Source organism: Pempheris klunzingeri, chromosome 6, assembly GCF_042242105.1.
Source record: "Pempheris klunzingeri isolate RE-2024b chromosome 6, fPemKlu1.hap1, whole genome shotgun sequence".
Taxonomy (NCBI): domain Eukaryota; kingdom Metazoa; phylum Chordata; class Actinopteri; order Acropomatiformes; family Pempheridae; genus Pempheris; species Pempheris klunzingeri.
In genome coordinates, this window is record NC_092017.1 from 20490488 (window position 1) to 20508281 (window position 17794).

At 40.6% G+C, this 17794-nt stretch overlaps 1 protein-coding gene across 2 annotated transcripts; it reads left to right on the plus strand.

Annotated features, from left to right (window-relative positions):
- The first annotated feature begins 5179 nt into the window (after nt 1-5179).
- On the plus strand, nt 5180-15231 carry lhx9 (LIM homeobox 9). Of its 2 annotated transcripts, none has more exons than XM_070832483.1 (5): nt 5180-5359; nt 6296-6498; nt 7662-8020; nt 11734-11936; nt 15175-15231. In XM_070832483.1, exons 1-5 carry the CDS (start codon nt 5180-5182, stop codon nt 15229-15231), a joined length of 1002 nt encoding a protein of 333 aa, XP_070688584.1. The 2 variants fall into 2 exon arrangements, with proteins under 2 accessions (XP_070688584.1, XP_070688583.1); XM_070832482.1 differs by lacking the exon at nt 15175-15231 and adding an exon at nt 12569-12823.
- The last annotated feature ends 2563 nt before the right edge of the window (nt 15232-17794 follow it).

The window sequence follows — 17794 nt, forward strand, 5'->3', positions numbered from 1 at the left end:
TTTTTCATCAACGTAATTTCTTTATTCATTAGATGTTGCAACATGAGGCCAAATGTGTGCAGAATAGTTCCTGGCTAAATACACTCAATGCTGTGCTGAATTGATATGAAGTTTGTCAGCTGTATTCTCCAGGTGAGGCGGATGTAGAGACATACATCACAGTTCAAGGGAAATGAAACATGAACCCAGGAATGAAATCATCTCAATATTGTTGGCCTTTTATGGAGGATTGATTTAATATAACCAGAGCAAACGTAGACCAGAGTTTGGGTATGCTAATAGAAAACACCTCTGAATTGCTCTTAAATGCATCCTTGGATTTATTTTGATAATGTTGAAATGAAAGAAAAATCTCTGGGTTTTAACAATTTGACCACCACTTCCTGGTTTGGATTATTGTCACATATTTTGATCCACGTGATTAAAATATGCAAAAAAAACAAAAACAAAACATCAATTATTTAGCACTTTTAATTCAAAAACGATTTCGATTTGGTGTCAATACTAAATCCCTTTTTATTTTTTTATTTTTTTTTACAGCAGGCCTTGTGCTTGTCAGACTGATTGATCTAGTTTGACTGTAGACTCCATCTAATTATTATTCACACAAACCTCTGCTCTCACACCAGCGAAATTAGAGCCAGTAACGCGCTCATTTCACTTGAATCTCTTGCAGCATGAACTCACACACGCTTTAAGTGATTATACATTTTGTAATTAGGATTTTTTTTTAAAAGCTCTACGCGCTTGAACCCTCATAGAGCCAAACTTTGTTTGCCAAATGCGTTGCAACCGTCTTTTTTTTTTTTGGAGTAAAAATAAAAGTTCAGTGTCTGGATTCGTGCATTGTATTTACAAGATGATTTGACTGAAATATTCCTAAACCTTATTGTATATAAAGGCAGTTGTTTGCCATTTGTCGATCACCGGCTCCTGATTTTGTAGTTTATCCTTCTTTAATTTACGATTAACCCAAATTCCACATTATATCCTCCATGCTGAGTAGGCCATTGGCTCGTGGCTTCCCATTTTCTGTGCGTTGTGTGCGCGCTGCGCTGTGTTGCGGGGCTGTCTGCACACGGGAGAGGAATATTTAAATATCTTGTGTTTTAATTGACGCTCCAACTAGAAGTGGAAGCTCAGAAACGAGGAACAGCCCCCATCTACCGGCAGCGTCTCCTCTGTCTCCTCTGCACACTGCGCACAGTCCGGAGCTCCTCAGCCTGCGCGCTGCACAGGGATCTCACACACGGCACAGCCTCAGGTAAGACCTTTTCTACGGGCTATGTCTTCTTGGGGAAATAATAATAAGAGGCTGGCTTTTTTTTTTTTTCTAAACAAAAAAAAAAAAAAAAAAAAGAAAAAGAAAAAAAAAGACGGAGGAGAGCGTGTGAAGCAATGCGCGAAAGGTCTGATGCATGCAAAATGCAGTGACATGGGTGATATTCTCCGGGATAAACAGGGTTGTGGAGGAAATGAAACCTGTATTAACTCGTTTATATGCATTTTTATTTACGCAATCTTCTAAACAAGTCGTTTTACCCTTGAAAATCAGAATTATGGCAAATATATATTCTAAGAGTTTGGAAGTGGTGGCAAAAGCATGTAAGATGAACGGTACTTCAAATCTAAATATATGAAGCCTTTCTTGAAATACAAGATAAGTCGGTTTGTTTGTATCAGTGGCTGAGATTCTTTATTTATATGACCAATGCCAGTGGCCCGCTGAGCCTCCCTGGGTTCACACGCCATTTTAAACATGGTTAACACAGTTTTTTTTATTCATTTTTTTTTTAAAAAGCTTCAAAGGTTTGAAATGGAGCTCCATGCAGTTCATGAATAGGCAGCGATTATTAGCTGTGTGTGTTTAAAAGCTTAATCCGGCCAAACAAGATCACAAATCTTAAATTAGGGCACATCATTCTCGGTAACTAAACGAAAATGACACAGAATCGCCCAGATTAATCATCTCCAATTGATGCAAAGCCAGTAATGAAATATGAGAGGTAGCATACATGACTAGATTGCTTAATTAATAGGTAATAAATTAACGTTTCATAAGAGGACAGTTATTTTCCAAATCAAGTCAATGTTGTCACATTTTTTGTTGGTGTTTGGGGAAAAAGCGTGATTTCGCGAATTGGCTTTGGCTTTTATCTCTGCAGAGTTTCTCCAAATGAGACACTATGAATTGAAATAATTAATGAAAAAAACCAAAACAAAAAAAAAAATCTGCTCATTATTTGTGTATATTTAGTTGCAGGTAATATCCTAATTAGATACAAAGAAAAGGGAACGAAACAAAACAAAACGACAGCACAAAAGCCATTATTCCCTCAGCCCCTTGGTGTTCACTGACACACTGTTAAACCCTCTTCAGTCAAATGAAATGTCACTGCTGGAGGCAACGGGTCAAAACAGTATTCTGCACCGACATCATTGATAGATTATGCTGAATTTGTATTTACGATGTAAATAAGTCCAGTTTTTTTGAACTGGAGTCGCCCTTTTTATATAAAAAAAAAAAATTAAAATTCACAGAGGAGGGAGAAGGTGGTGGGGAGGGAAAAAAAGAGCAGATTAAATATCACACAGAGCTGAGTTGATCAGTCCTCTCAGGGCGTCTTTGTCCAGGTGAAATGAAGTCCGTGTGTCCTTTTTGGGGCGTCTTTTCAGCGCTGTGAGGCTGCTGCTGAGACACTGACAGAGCGCAAATGAACGCTGCGTGCTTTTCAGAGGAGCTGCGCGTCCAGGAGGGTTCGAGCCTCGTCTTATGGCGCTGTTATCAAGGGGCCTCCAATTAAAGTCAACACAACTTCGTGGTGGGGTTGGTGGTGGGAGGCGGGGTGGGGGTGGAGGTGGAGGTGGAGGGGGTGGGTGGTTGGTTGGGTGGGGGGTGGGGGGGGGGTTACACATGATAATATAACACGTCTTGAGATGAAGCATCCACACCTGCACACCCACCCACCCCCCTGAGCCTCAGTAAATCTATTAATGGGACCAAAGCCGAGTCACACATTCAGCCAACTACATCTATTGTTTTATGGAAGAAATGTGCAGCCATCGACCTTTGCAGAGACCACGGCTCGTTATGCGGGTTCTCAGCTGGGTTGTGTTAGTCAAAATACAAACCTTCAGCCGCCTCATTTTGGTTTGTTGACACCATATTTGACCTGTGCACTGGACAGTAAACCCATTCATTCTGCCTTTCTTTATTTGAGTTCTCACACCCTTTAAAACTGACACTGATCTCTATTGTAGCTTCACATCGTGGAGATGATATTAGTGAGCTGTAGGAAATGTAAGAACAGCTGAATTTCTCAATGTATACAACAACTGGTGGTGGTTTCCCTGTGGGGACCACCAAGTCTTTTGATATATATATATATATATATATATATATATATGTTTTACCACCATATCACTGCTTGTGCATAGCTTTAAAGATAAATGAAACATAGCCTGTAGTTGCGATCCTGTTTGTGTTATCATCAAATCAACTCTCCTGCAGGTAAACAAGATTTTGACCTAATTCAGCAGAGGGGGGGAAAAAAAAAAGACAAGGGCCGTGTTGATGAGTGGTGAATAATTCCTGGTTCAAATGAGCGTTTAATAGGGGAGAGACCTGGTGTTGCACTGAAAAGAATAACATATATTCATATGTAAAAACAAAAAAAAAAGACTTTGCTTCGTCACCTCATCAAATCTATTATCTGCAGAGTATCAACACGTTCAGGATATAATAAAAAGCTGCTGTGTGATTATCTTACTGGACTATAGAAGCTGTGCCGGCGGAGGATGCTTTTAGTTTTCACCAAAATCTCATTCATTTGTATTTTAAAAAAAAAAAAAAAAAAAAAAAAAAGATCCTTGTCTTTCAAATTGTTTAATGCAATCTTGTCCCCGCCCTCTAGCCTATCACCGATCACTGCCCCGCCCCAAACAATACATTTATAGCACACACACACACACACACACACACACACACATACAGAGTTGTGTTATTCTGGTACAACCAAACACTTGATAACGAACGAATTTAACCCCCACCCCCCCTAAATGTGAAGTTTTTGAAATATAAAACCTTGATCCCAAAATTAAACCACATGAATTGTCCTCACAGAAACACGTCAGTCGTCCCTGTTTCTGCCCCTTTTGATAAAACTCCAAAAGCTTTTTTTTTTTTAATTGTACTTCATATTATTTCTTTAAGACAGACATGTTAAATAAATTAGAAAAAAAAAAATACAAAATACAATCAAATCCTCCATTTCACTTTATGCAGCTTGTGACTAAACTCCAGCATCCCTTCCTGTAAATGGGGGAATAAAAGTAATGAAAATGTCAATACCATAAAACAGTGGTCCTGCGCGCAGCCAGAATCGGGAGTTTTGAGGGGAGAGTGACAGCTCTTTGTTGGTGAATAGAAATCAGTGGCGATGGAGAGAGAGAGAGAGAAGGGGGGGGGGGGGGGAGACACAGAGTGAGAGGAGAGAGAGAGAGAGAAAGAGAGAGGGAGGGAGGGAGGGAGGGAGAGAGAGAGTGAGAGGGGAACTCCTCCTACCAAATTATTCAGACTGGGCAGGCTTTGCGGGCTCTTCACAAATAGGACACGGTTCTCAAATCCAGGCAGTCCCAACCTGACCTCCAAGCACCAAGGAACCCCTGACTGGGAAATCGGGAGAGAGAGAGTGAGAGAGAGAGTGAGAGAGAGAGAGAGAGAAAGAGAGAGAGAGAGAGGGAGAGAGAAATCACCAAAAAGAAACAACAAAAACTTTGTGTCATTATTTTTTGGCGAGTGTTCACACTGTAGCCCCCCTCCCCTCCTCCCTCCCCACCACCACTACCACTTCCACACCGGTTTGTCGCATCATTTGGACTATATATTTTTTCTGGAGGAGAGACATTCACGGGAAGAAGGAAAAAGCTGGTGCACCACCACCACCACCACCACCACCACCACCGCCGCCGCCGCCGCCTTCACTCCTCCAGTCCCACCCATGCTGTAGTTTCTTCGCTTTTTCTTTTCTTCCAGTTGCCTTTGCACTCTGGCGAGGAGGTGATCTGAATCTCTGGGGCTGTGTTGTTGTTGTTGTTGTCCGGTGGTGCCTCTCGCAGAGCCTCAGAGCCTCACTTTGGATGCGCTGAGAGAGCGGGGCGCAGCGCTGCGGTACAGTATATGGAAGTTGTGGGCTGCAAGACAGAGGCAGGCAGTTGCACGTTGCGTCCAGGACCGGGAGCCATGCTTTTCCACGGGATCTCCGGGGATCACATCCAAGGGATCATGGAGGAGATGGAGAGAAGGTCGAAAACGGAGTCGCGCCTGGCGAAGGGCATGCAGCTGAACGGGAGAGAGTCGGTAAGAGCCTGGTCGACCTGTGCTTGAATTCATGTTAAAACTCCCTTTAACCCTCGTCACTGTATAAACGTCGACTGTGGCACCGTTAACCTAGGAGGGAATGTGCCGTCATTTTGGGGTAAGTAGGAGACCAGAGAGGAGGATCTGCTAGTTATTATTACTGCTACTTTTTTTTGTGTTCAATTATGGTCAAAATCTTAGTCTAAATCTTCCAAAATTGTTCTCTTGGATGCTGAATTTATTATCCATCATTTTGACGTCCACTAAAAATTGCACGTCAGAGCAGGAATAATCTGTTTCCTGTCAACACATTTAGAAAATGTAATTCAAGCAATTAGATATCCACAAATAACTGTGGACAAAATTATCATTATCATTATTGTTATTATTATTATTATTATTGTATTTTATTTAAGAGCTAAAATAATAAATAAAAAAAAACACTTTTAAATATTTTGACTAGGCCTAAATGTAATGTTTTAAATACATATTTCTTCCAGAAGAAATAAACGCTTTAACTGCTTTGGATGTCATTTCAACAAAGAAAGGTGAGATTAAGCAAATAGAAATTAAGGTTAACAATACACACTAATCTCCTATTATTACAGTCAGTTAATTTCAGAAACAAAGCAGCCTCGATGATGGTTATTCCTTCTTTCAGGGAGGAGGAGGAGGAGGAGGAGGGGGGGGGGGGGGGGGGGGGGGGGGCTGTGAACACATCAAGCCTGCGTTTGTATAACAGCGTGTTTAAAGTCTCCCCTCAGAGGCCTTAACAGATGAAAAAAGTTTAATTTGATGGCCACAAAGCTGCTAAAGGCCTGTTGTTTGTGTTTTTTTAAAAAAAAAATTTAAATATATACTGTGTGTTGCATAAGGCTGCCCCAGCAGTCTGTGGAAGGATTAGCTGCCATGAGCTCTCCTCTCTCTCTGACCCAGACCATGCCTTCTATGAGCCCGGAGAAGCCTGCTCTGTGTGCCGGCTGTGGCGGCAAGATTTCGGATAGATACTACCTCCTGGCCGTGGACAAACAGTGGCACCTGCGGTGTCTCAAATGCTGTGAATGTAAACTAGCGCTGGAGTCGGAGCTAACGTGTTTTGCCAAGGATGGGAGTATCTATTGCAAGGAGGATTACTACAGGTAAGAAAAATGAAGGTTCATCATTTAACACCATCTTACCCGAAAATGTAGTCTGGCACGCGCGCGCTCACACCCTCCCATGCACAGCAGTGGTCTTTTTTTTTTTTTTTTATAATGCTCCTGGCTCTAGAGGAAAAATGCATTTTACACTCTAAACTGGAATTTTTGACTAAAACTTTTGGGCAGCCTCTGTTTTTCCTGATTCAACAGGCTGTGCCTGTTCAGCCGGAATTCTATTGAAGCCGTTTGGTCCAATTATGCCTCATTCATGTCTGAATAAAATCATAACAGGCTCCAAGGGTCCCCAGCATGCTGTTAATTAGAGATAAGTTATGATATAAAATTGCACTTTAATCCGTTTGACGTTCAGATGCAGCGGTCTAGTTTCTCTGGCTCTGAGTTTAATGTAAACTATATTAACTTAATGCAGGCCTGTGAGTCAGCCTGTCAGGAACAAAGGAGCGGGCCTACATACACCACTATACATCTCTGTGGTTTAAAAATAATCTACTTTAGTGGCTTTTGCCAGCCTGCACAGCGGCCCAGCATGCTGTTTTGGGTCAGATGTGTTATCCCATATTAGCAGACACATCTCTAAAGCCATGCACACAGGCCTGCATGTTGTTAGTGATGCACTAACCCACCAAAGAGTAGAGATGTTGTTCAGTGCCTGAGCGAAGCGTCTTGGTTGTCTCACCATTGTAGTAAACCTGCCTACCTGTAGCCTTTTGTGTTCAGTGTCTGCAAAAAGGAGGGTGGTGGTGGGGGGGTTCGACTGCAGGTTTAATCACCGAGGCTCTAGACTGAGATTTAAGAGAGAAATATTCCTGCACAGAAAATATTTCAACGTAAAACAAAGCGTGGCCTGCTGAGCAGCCGTCACTAAGTTGTAGGCCAGATGTGTCTGAATGTAACCCCAGTGTATGGGGCCTGTTATAGTGCCGCCATATGCACTAAAGCTGTGTCAGATACACGCACCACTTCTTCGCTGTAGTGCACCACAAAAAGTGTCCGTGCCAGAAGCGCAGTTAGCCCGTTTTAGCCCGTTTTAGCCCGTGACTAGTGCGGGTTATATTTTGGTAAACATGCCCAGCGCGTCTGTCTTTGCGTGTGTCACACCTGGTCTCCGTGTATGAGGAGTCTTGACGATTTATCTGTTCCAGAAGGTTCTCCGTGCAGAGGTGCGCGCGCTGCCACCTCGGGATATCGGCCTCAGAGATGGTGATGCGGGCGCGCGACTCCGTCTACCACCTGAGCTGCTTCACGTGCACCACTTGCAACAAGACGCTGACCACGGGCGACCACTTCGGCATGAAGGACAGCCTGGTGTACTGCCGGCTGCACTTCGAGACGCTGGTGCAGGGACCGGACTACCACCCACAGATCAACTTCGCCGAGCTGGCGGCCAAAGGCGGCGGCCTCAGCCTCCCTTACTTCAACGGCACCGGCACGGCGCAGAAGGGGAGGCCGCGCAAGAGGAAGAGCCCGGCCATGGGGATAGATATACCCAGCTACAACACAGGTGAGACGGCGTGCTGCGCAGAGCTTCAGCAACATCAACAACACAAACACCTACAAATTACGAAACAATCTGTATATAATCTACCTAAATTTCTTATTATTGTTTTTTAATTTTTGGTGCTAAAGTGGTTACAGATTTAAAATTGTCCTATATGCTGCATGGACAGGCCCAATAGTGGGGACAGTGAAACTTGCAGTAAAAGCACAGCAACCTTTTTTTTAAAAAAAATTTTTTTTAACCAAACTGCATTCAGTTTTATGAAATTACTGAGAAATTAAACAAGCTGCCCCCCCCCCCATCCATCCAGGATAAATCCCCCCACAGCCCACTAACTTTGAGCTGCGCTGTGGTTTATAATAACATCACCAAATTGTCCTCATCTTAATTGTTTCTTTTTGGGGTTTTTTTTTTTTTTCCTCCAAATAAACTAGTAGAAAATATTCAAGTCAAGTAAAATCACTGACAAACAATCAATCAAACAAACAAATGAATGCAGTGACTACGTTATTTACAAAAAAAAAAAAAAAGAAAAGAAAAAAATCCAGGGTGGATTTTTTTTTTCCCCCCCATTACGCAGAAGACTCTCGATTTGTATTCGACACGGTTCCTTAATGCTCCAGCTCTAACAGCCGTAGGTCTCCCTTTGCACGTCTGAAAATGGACACATCTGTCCGGCAGGTAAAGCAGCTGTGGGTGAACGCAGCCTGCGCTCCGGCTCCCGTGGGCTAATTGATCTGCAGCTTTACGTCGGTTCTTCTTTAACGCACCGTGTTTGCACTTTAAACTGAGGCGTGTGTTTCACGGAGAGTGATCGAAATTTGACCTCGCCGTCAATTTGCTCATCGACTTATATAATTAAGACTAATTTAGGTCAAAATAACCGTGTAGAATGAGCGTAAAAAGGGGGTAAATGTACTTTGGGAACTGTTGCGTAAAAAAAAAAAAAAATCGAGGCCACGCCGTGTTTTTGCACGTCTTTGACTTTTGTTGGCAGGAAGAAAAACTGCACTCCCAGTCAACATTTAAGCTACTGTTAAAAGTAGGTTTCAACTAAAATCGTGCATTGAATCGCTGAATGTTATAACCCTCCACCCCCCCCCTGCAGCGTCCCCATTTTGTTGTCGCTTTCCCTGAATTAGTGTGCGGTTGAGAAAGTTTGTCATTGTGCGCCCAGTTTCCTCCGTCGCTGCTGAATAGGGAGGAATAAGGGTAATCTGCGCGTTAATTGTTCTTCGTTAATTGAAGGTGACGTTGGAATCCCTGGCCTCCTGCGCGGCGGTCAGCACAGTTCTCAGGGACACAGCAGCGCCGTGCAGAGGGGCCTGCAGCAGGGAGAGGCCAGGGGCTCCAACACAACACTGTACAGTCAGCGCTCCGCTGCTTTAAAGGGCTCCGGGTTTGTTATTCGCAAACTCAATTCCAAGAGATTATGCAAATCCTAAAGTTCTCATGGATGCCTTAATAGGAAAACAACTGTTGTAGCAGTGTGGTTTTTGTTTTGTTTTATGGTAGCAGGGTATGTATGCCCAACTAAGCGTTAAAATGCAATTCAAGCCACAACAGGTAAAAACATCAGACAAAAGAAAAACCCCACAGAGATAAAAATACAATAAGATGACGTCCCTGTGAACTCATTATTAAGCTCCACAGACACAGTAAAAGTCCCAATGGGAATATTAGATTTCTCATTTGGGATATTTAAATAGAGTGGAATGAGGCAGAAGAAGAGTGTTGTCTCCTTTTAAAAGAGGCTTATTGGCTTCTTTAAGTTGTAGTGAAATGACTTATTTGGTTCCTTTTTTTAAAAAAGAAAAAATGTTTAAAATTATGCCATGAACTCGCTGTGACCTCACAACATTCAAATTAGCCCCTAAATTAAAAATGAGAAATTTCATAGAAAGTAAAACTAATATCGGTTAAATGAAGGAACGATAAAGGCTTCACTCTTGATGTCTCCTCTTTTGCAAATGCTCCTTTTCTTTGTTGTGCTATGATATTACAAACACACCCATTATAGCTTTCTCATTACAGTCTCGGGCTAATGTGTCGTTCTGCAGATCAGGAGACTCGTATTCATGACAAATAGGATGAGGTTTTGTTTGAGGTTTTTGTTTCTGCTTTAGCGAGCACGTTCATGTTTCTCATGTTTGTTCTCACCAGGGATAGGTGTGGGTCTACTGAGTATTCCACACCACTCTGTAAAGTTTGGTCTTGTTTGGATATAGAGACCCCTAGTGGGTAATAACTAGTGAAACACAATCCAGTGAGGGCTGGAACAGCAGAACAGAGATGTCAGTGATGGAGTTATTAATGTTGCAAGTGTCACAGTAAGAAATCTCTAATAAGAAAAAGCAAAATTCATTATTCCCGTACCATAACATGATGCATGAGCCATAATTAAGTGTATCCCATAGTCAGACTGATTTATAGCAGTTTGCAATGCATCCTGCTGATGAAATGTTGGTTTAATTCATTTGATAGTTTATCAGTCGCTGGGGAAAAACAACTGGTCAGCATTTCGGTCACAAGGAGACAAGTAAATTATTGCAGCCTCCTACATGATTTAAAAATCGTGTGCTTATTCTTTGCTGGCTGGATTTCCTCTCCTTTAGCAAAAACAAAAAGTAGCTGATAAGGTCTTACAAGACCGGATATCGAACGTAAAGACAATCAAAATCAATAAACAATCAATTACGATGAATTGTGTTTCGTTGTGCATTTTGGTTGCAGTCATATAAACGTTCAGCAGTCACTCACGTGCTAATTAGACTTGCAAATATTTTGTTTGGTGTTGGAGTTTTTTCCTCTGTCACAACAACAGTGTTGTTATGCAAAAAAAAAAAACCTAATTTGTTAAACAATGTAATAGTGAAATAAAGCGTTGCTGTTTTTCTCCCTAAATGCAGAGATAAATGTTTCAGCAGCACGTTTTAGCCAAACATGCATTTTATTTAGTGGATCCGTTTTTGCGTTTCACCATCTTTAAGTGTTTTACACACTAAGCTACTGACAAATGAGGCCCATTAGGCCTATTAGTCTTTGCAAACACAGGCAGAAATACTTGAGCCTGGTCCCAGCGTATGCTTAAAATACATCATTTTGCTTTTTTTTTTTTTGTTTTTTTTTGTTGAGATCTAATAACACAGATTATATTAAAACCACGATAACTTTGGATGCGTTGCAGTGTGTGCAGAGGTAAAATACATTTTCACTTTAGTCAGTTCAATTAATTTCTTGACTGTCAGTTATTCTCATATTGTAATTGTGTGTTATAAATATACCAAACTCTCATTATTTACTATGACAGATTTGCCAGTAGAAAAGTATGATTTTCCACGATCAAGTCCATATGTGATTGCTTTGATCTAATACACTTAATTGTGTCTCTGTTTCGCTGTAAAACCTGACCATGTAACAAGATATTTAATTTGATTTTGGCCCGTAAAAGTAGTGTAACATTTCATTAGCAATGACTGCAAATAATAAGATTAAAGCAGTTTGCTGATTTGAGTAATGTTGTCTTGATAGTAGTGGAGTGATCTGCTTTGATACCAGTTAAATGTCACTTCTTTGAAGATAATTGTTGAGCACAGTGAAAGTAAATTAAAAAACAAAAATGAGTTTTTGGAGAACGAAATCGCAGAGTTGCAGTTTTTCCATTTGCACCTTTGGGACTCTGAGCCACCCTCTCTCTCCGCTCTCTGCCCTCTCAGGCTGTAACGAGAACGACACTGATCACTTGGACCGGGACCAGCAGGCCTACCCTCCAACACAGAAGACCAAACGCATGCGGACCTCCTTCAAGCACCATCAGCTGCGGACAATGAAATCCTACTTTGCCATCAACCACAACCCAGATGCCAAGGACTTAAAGCAGCTGGCCCAGAAAACAGGCCTCACTAAGCGAGTTCTACAGGTAAGCAGAGAGTCATTCTTCTTATCGATCTGATCACCCCATATCTGTGTGTGCATCCCACTCCTGATTCCACGTCCCCTTCATTTCACACCAGTGCTATCATTGAAATCATCTCTTTGGTTTTGTTTGTTCGGTTGGTCCATTTAGTCATTAGATGTATATCCGGGGGTTTTTACCTGAAAATTTGATGATTCTTAAATGCTATTTTTTTGGGAAAGAAAGGAGAAAAAGTCGTTCTTAAGGGTAGAAACTTAAGTGTAAACCTGTAGCTGATATTGATAATGAGATCGCACGTGTTGTTTCTATCTGTGGAGCAGAAGAGGGTGTAATTCAACTCTCACAGATAAAACATTTAAAAGGATAGGATTACTGTTTTGATTTGCTATTAAAATCCACATTCCTCTATAGTGTTCAGGAGCTAATTGCTTCATTGTTATCTGCCCCATGAGCTCAAAATAATGTATGAACATTGCCATATAAAGATTTACATCCATAAGGAAAGGGCAACTTGATACAGTAATAGCTGTGATAACTTGATATGTAAACTACTGTTTAAATGATTTGACACTTTCTTTTTAAAAAATTAATCCTAAACACAAAAAAGTAAAAGCCACACTGGGATTGGTTTGCAGGTTTGGTTCCAAAACGCAAGAGCCAAATTCAGAAGGAACGTTTTGCGACAGGAGAATGGAGGTGTTGATAAGGCTGATGGCACCTCACTCCCTCCACCCTCATCTGACAGTGGGGCCCTGACCCCCCCCTCCAGCGCGGCCACACTAACAGACCTGACAAACCCCTCTATCACTGTAGTGACCTCCGTCACCTCTAGTTTGGACAGCCATGATTCGGGGAGCCCTTCGCAAACTACCTTGACAAACCTTTTCTAACAAGCTGTCTCTAGCAGACTGATTTTTTTATCTGATTTCATTTTTTTAATTTTTTTTTTTATTTTCCTTTTATTTCCTTTCCTCAATTTACATTTTATTTTTTTAAGTGACACCTTTAAATCTACCAGAGACAGCTCCTTGGAACAGAAAGTGCTGTACTGTGTACACAAACAAGAACAACAAGAGCAAGAACAGCAGCGACCACATTAAAACACGAGGAAATCATTTTAATGTGTAGCATTTGAAACGGCATGGCGGCCGTGTCTGTAGTTGACTTACAGTTTTCAGAGATTGATTTTGGACAGGATTTTTGAAGTTCAAGGCATTCGAAAATTGTCATGGATTCCACAATTCATCGGATAAAATAGCTAAACTTGAAGCTTGTCTGGAAAACTAAATTTCTTACTTGATTTGACTTTATTTGTACATTTGTACTGAATTATGATCAAATGAGCCCGTCCTAATTTATGGTTAATTGGTAAATCTTAAAACAATATGAATATTTTGCCCTCAGAAACCTGTATATGTATGCACTGTGTTCGCACTATCCAATTTAAAGATTTTTTTCTGTTATGGAATAATTTGGGAAATAAACTTGTAGAATGTTCTGTATATGGGTAACTCCAGAAAACAGGCTTTAATTATTTCCGAATGTTTCAGTCTTTAAGACTGAGTTGGATGGAATCAGACATTGAAATATCTCACAGAGCTACATGTAAAACGTCGAAATTGCATTATCAGCACCTAACCACTGCAGCTTATATGGCAAGTAGATGCTGAAACCACATCCATTTTTGTCTTGATTCACAAATCTACCGTGATAAAGAGAAAGAAGCAAATCCCTCAATCTGTACAGTGGTAACTGTTCAACATGTAATGCAGTCACATTGCTAGAAACTGTTTGATAATTAGAAATCGGCGAGAGAAATTCGGATTGGAGAGCAGTTTATGGACACTGTTGTAATCGATTGTTTTCATGACAGAGCACTTTTTCAGATTTGTTGGCCTCATAGATTAACCGTAGTCAAATGGATAAATCCTAGTAAGCATATCCATAGATCGACAGCTAAACTCAATTGCACAGTGACAATATACTGCCCAGTGAAAAGTGCATTATTGTTTTTATCATGTTGCTCAGGGTAACGATGTGATTTTAAAAGGGAAAAGGAGTAGGAGTGAGAAATTAAATGGTCGCGACGTTGCAGACTAGATTTGTAGAGCTGACATGAACATTCAAATGACCTCAGATAGGTGGAGTCGTAAAGAGGCAGCCAGTAGGAATCATTGTCCATGTGTTCTCCTTTTTGGCCATATTTATACTTTCTTTAATGACACTTGCCACTGAACAGACCAAAAACATGTTTCTTCTGGCTGAAAGATAGAGAGAGAAAAGAAAGACAGAGCAAACCTTCAATGGAGTTGATACATTTCATTGTGAGCGTCACAATTTGTTCTATTGTAGAACAAAGTGGTACTCTAAGTCTACTTAATGAAGTAGATGCCTAACTCAGTTCTACTATGTGCCTTATGCTATAACTTGGGAGAAAGTTTGTGAAATTCAGGATATATGTGTTCTTTGTTAACTGATTCACATCCTTTTGACGCCTCACTAGTTTTGTACTGTTTTGCATCTTATTTCCGAAGATCTTTTTATGGTGTATCCTGTTAAAAAGGGGGCAGCGATGTCATAGAGAAAGCATTTGTGCACTCTTTCAGATATAGTTGGGTAATCCAAGAACCTTATATATTGATCTTCGTGTTAATAGTTGAGTACAGTAAGTGTTCTATCAAGATTGTCCATGTTTCCCTGTTTCTTGATAAAGATGGTGTATAGAAACTATTTCCCCTTAAATATTTATGGACCAAACGGTTGTTATATATCTTATTAAATTTGTGTGAATAAAAATACTTTGCTTTAAATGGGTTTTATTTTTCATTACACTTGCCATTTTTTGTGTTCTATCTTGAATACGATTTTCGTTTATCACATCAACAAATGAGAAAGCATTCAGTTATTAATGACCAGTTAAACGTCCTCATTTTTGCTTCCATTTTTTAATTTCTATTTCCTATTTTATGATGTTTATGGTTTTTAACGTAATGCCCCATGGATTTGCATCTAAACCCTGCAGTCAAAAATATGAAATTGCTTTTTAATGCATGAACATGGCTTTAAAACTTAAATCAGAGGAATGCTGCAAAGCATATATTGATATATATCTATATACATATATAGTATATATTTATGCATAACATATTGATAAACCTAAAATGAAGTAAGAGTAAATGCAGACCCCGTAAAGCCAGGTTGCTCTGTAGTTAATATATTCTTACTCTATCATTTCTTTCAGGGAGAACAAATCTTGGGGCATTACAGCCATACATCCCGACGTTTGAAAATTCCCTAAAGTATTAACAGAAGGGGAAAACTTTGATGGGAATTCCTCACCATTGAAGACAAAGACAATATTAGGATAAGATGATAGCATATTGAAAACAAATAAACAACCAACATAAAACCTGTTTCAGTTGCAAATGTACAACAGATGATTTTTTTTAAAACAAAAGTTTGTCCTGAATGTTTGAATCCATCAACGGAGGAGACCCCACAATGTATGATATTTATGACAACAATGTGAAAAAAAAACAACTTTCTGTATTGGAATGGTAAATGCACAAAAGTAATAATAAAATGTATTGTAACATAGTTTAAAAAAAAAAAAACTCAGAAAGGCACGTTGGATGTAATTAAAAGAAAAAAAACAGGCATCCGACATGACAACAGTGTGAAACAGAGACGGTATGGATGTTACTGGTACGAACACACACACACACACACACACACACACACACACACGCACTACACACAACCTTTCCCCCACTGCCTTGCTCCTGTATAAGCACAATATACAATACAGTATGTACATTCCCACAATCTTTGTTCTCTACCATACACACTGTTACACACACACGCACACACACACACACAAATGCACACACGCTGCTGCCCCCATGCACCCCACCCAAGAATCAGCTTGCTAAATAGAAGTTTTCTTTTGTCACAAGTGTCATTTCATAAACACATGGCCTCCTTGAAACTCGGCAGCAGGATGCCCATCAAATATGATGAGTGTATGAAGAGGACTGCAGAGCTGGAGCTTTGCCATCTGGCTGTACCGAGGGAAGGAAGTGAAAAAAAAAACAAAGCAGATAAAGAAGAGATTCTCATTTTGCATGCGCCTCATCATCTTGTTAACATTTTCCTTGAGATGTATATTATTTCCTTTGATTCATTGTATGATTCATTGTCAGCTGCAAAATAAAGCATACGAAAATGATGTCCTTGATGCCCATATAGTACCTCGTAGTGGAAAAACACACCTATAGATGGTATTACATCTTTTTGCTATTTATAGTATACAACCATTCTTTTCAGTTTTATTTCACTGAAACTCAAAAAGTGATCTAAAAATATAGTCAAACATTTGCACACATAAATGTTCTTGTAATAAAGGTTCAAATCAATCATGCAACACTATATTGACCAGTTTGATACACACATATATTAAAGATGGAAAATGTAACATACAAAATGTAACATTGGCAAAAAACGTGGCTGCTCCGTTTAGTTATTTGGCAGTGTGCTGTCTCATTACCTAATATGAATTCTGGGTATGTATGCCATGTAAAGAAGGTGTGTTGTGGAAAGAAAGAGAAAGGAAGAAGGAATGAAAGAAAGCAAAAAGGAAGGAAGGAGAGAGGGACGGAGAGGCAGAGACTGAAGCCACATGGGGACCAGTAAACAGGCTGGTGTTGAATTCCAACAATGTGGGAAACAGCAAACACTTCAGTCAGTCCAAGAGGAAACCTCAGTCGCCGGGGTGCCTGCGCGCTGTGGCAGCAGGGCTGTGTTCCCTGGGTCTGATGGGAGGACGGTGGGCGGGTTGACACCGCAGAGCTGCAGGAAGCAGGGCTGGAGCAGAAACACAAACAAACACAGCCAGCCCTGCTCCTTTTTGGAGCTGCGGGATGAACATCCTGGACAGCGTCATGGCCCTGTGTTGACAAGAATTTCAGGGGTTTACTGCTGGGCTGTTGGTGACTGGAATGCATCTTATCGGTAATGTTTGTGTGTGTGTGTGTGTGTGTTTGTGTGTGTTTGCATAAGCAATGCCTAATCAGCCACCTTCTTGCCAATAGGATTGCTTCACCCTTGGTAATTTGTTATTTATTTCCAAAAATATATGGAGGTATAGGAACAATTAAGAATTACAGAGATCTGACTATATTTGAGCACCACATTATCTGTGGTCTATAAGCAAAACCTTATATCCAGCTGATATCATAGTGTGACGAACCTAATTTCAACCTGTGACTCTTACTTTTGCATTAATCTCAATGTATAAAGAAACATATGATGTTTTCTGTCTGTGCAGAGACCTCAACAGGTAAGAAAGAAGGGCTTCTATCAACTGACACCCTCCCCTCCCTCTCTTATCTCCTCCTGTTAAATGACAGTCTCTGTGTACCATGACTGTACAAAAACAATGCTGACAGTGCTGCATGTTTTCTGTCATACGAGCAGTTTGCAGACTCTGACACTTGAAGGGAAAGATCTGCTCTATCATTCAAGCTCACATACCTCAAATACCAAAAACTAAAAATATGCACACACACACACTCACGCTCACATTCATGGATACTTTTTAAATGTACCAACAAGGACAAATAAATGATACTCAAAAAGGGTTCACACAGTGCTCAACATGGTTTGACAGCTTTTAAGGCCGCACAGACAAGCCACCTATTGCTGCAGAACTTTCCCAGAGGTCTTTTGTTGGACACCCATGCAATGAAATAAGTTTCTTGACCCAAAAACATGTCAGTTTAGCAGGATCGGCTTAAACAAACCTGCTCAAACTTTCACAACTGAGGCCAAAAGACTGGTGTAGTTTTGAGGTCTGCCTCAAA

What these genes read in the sequence shown, in the direction of transcription:
- lhx9 (XM_070832482.1), top strand. Translation starts at nt 5,180, where the DNA reads ATGGAAGTTGTGGGCTGCAAGACAGAGGCAGGCAGTTGCACGTTGCGT. An exon ending in AGCTGAACGGGAGAGAGTCG is followed by an intron (nt 5,360 to 6,295) that starts GTAAGAGCCTGG and finishes TCTCTGACCCAG; the next exon opens with ACCATGCCTTCTATGAGCCC. An exon ending in TATACCCAGCTACAACACAG is followed by an intron (nt 8,021 to 11,733) that starts GTGAGACGGCGT and finishes CTGCCCTCTCAG; the next exon opens with GCTGTAACGAGAACGACACT.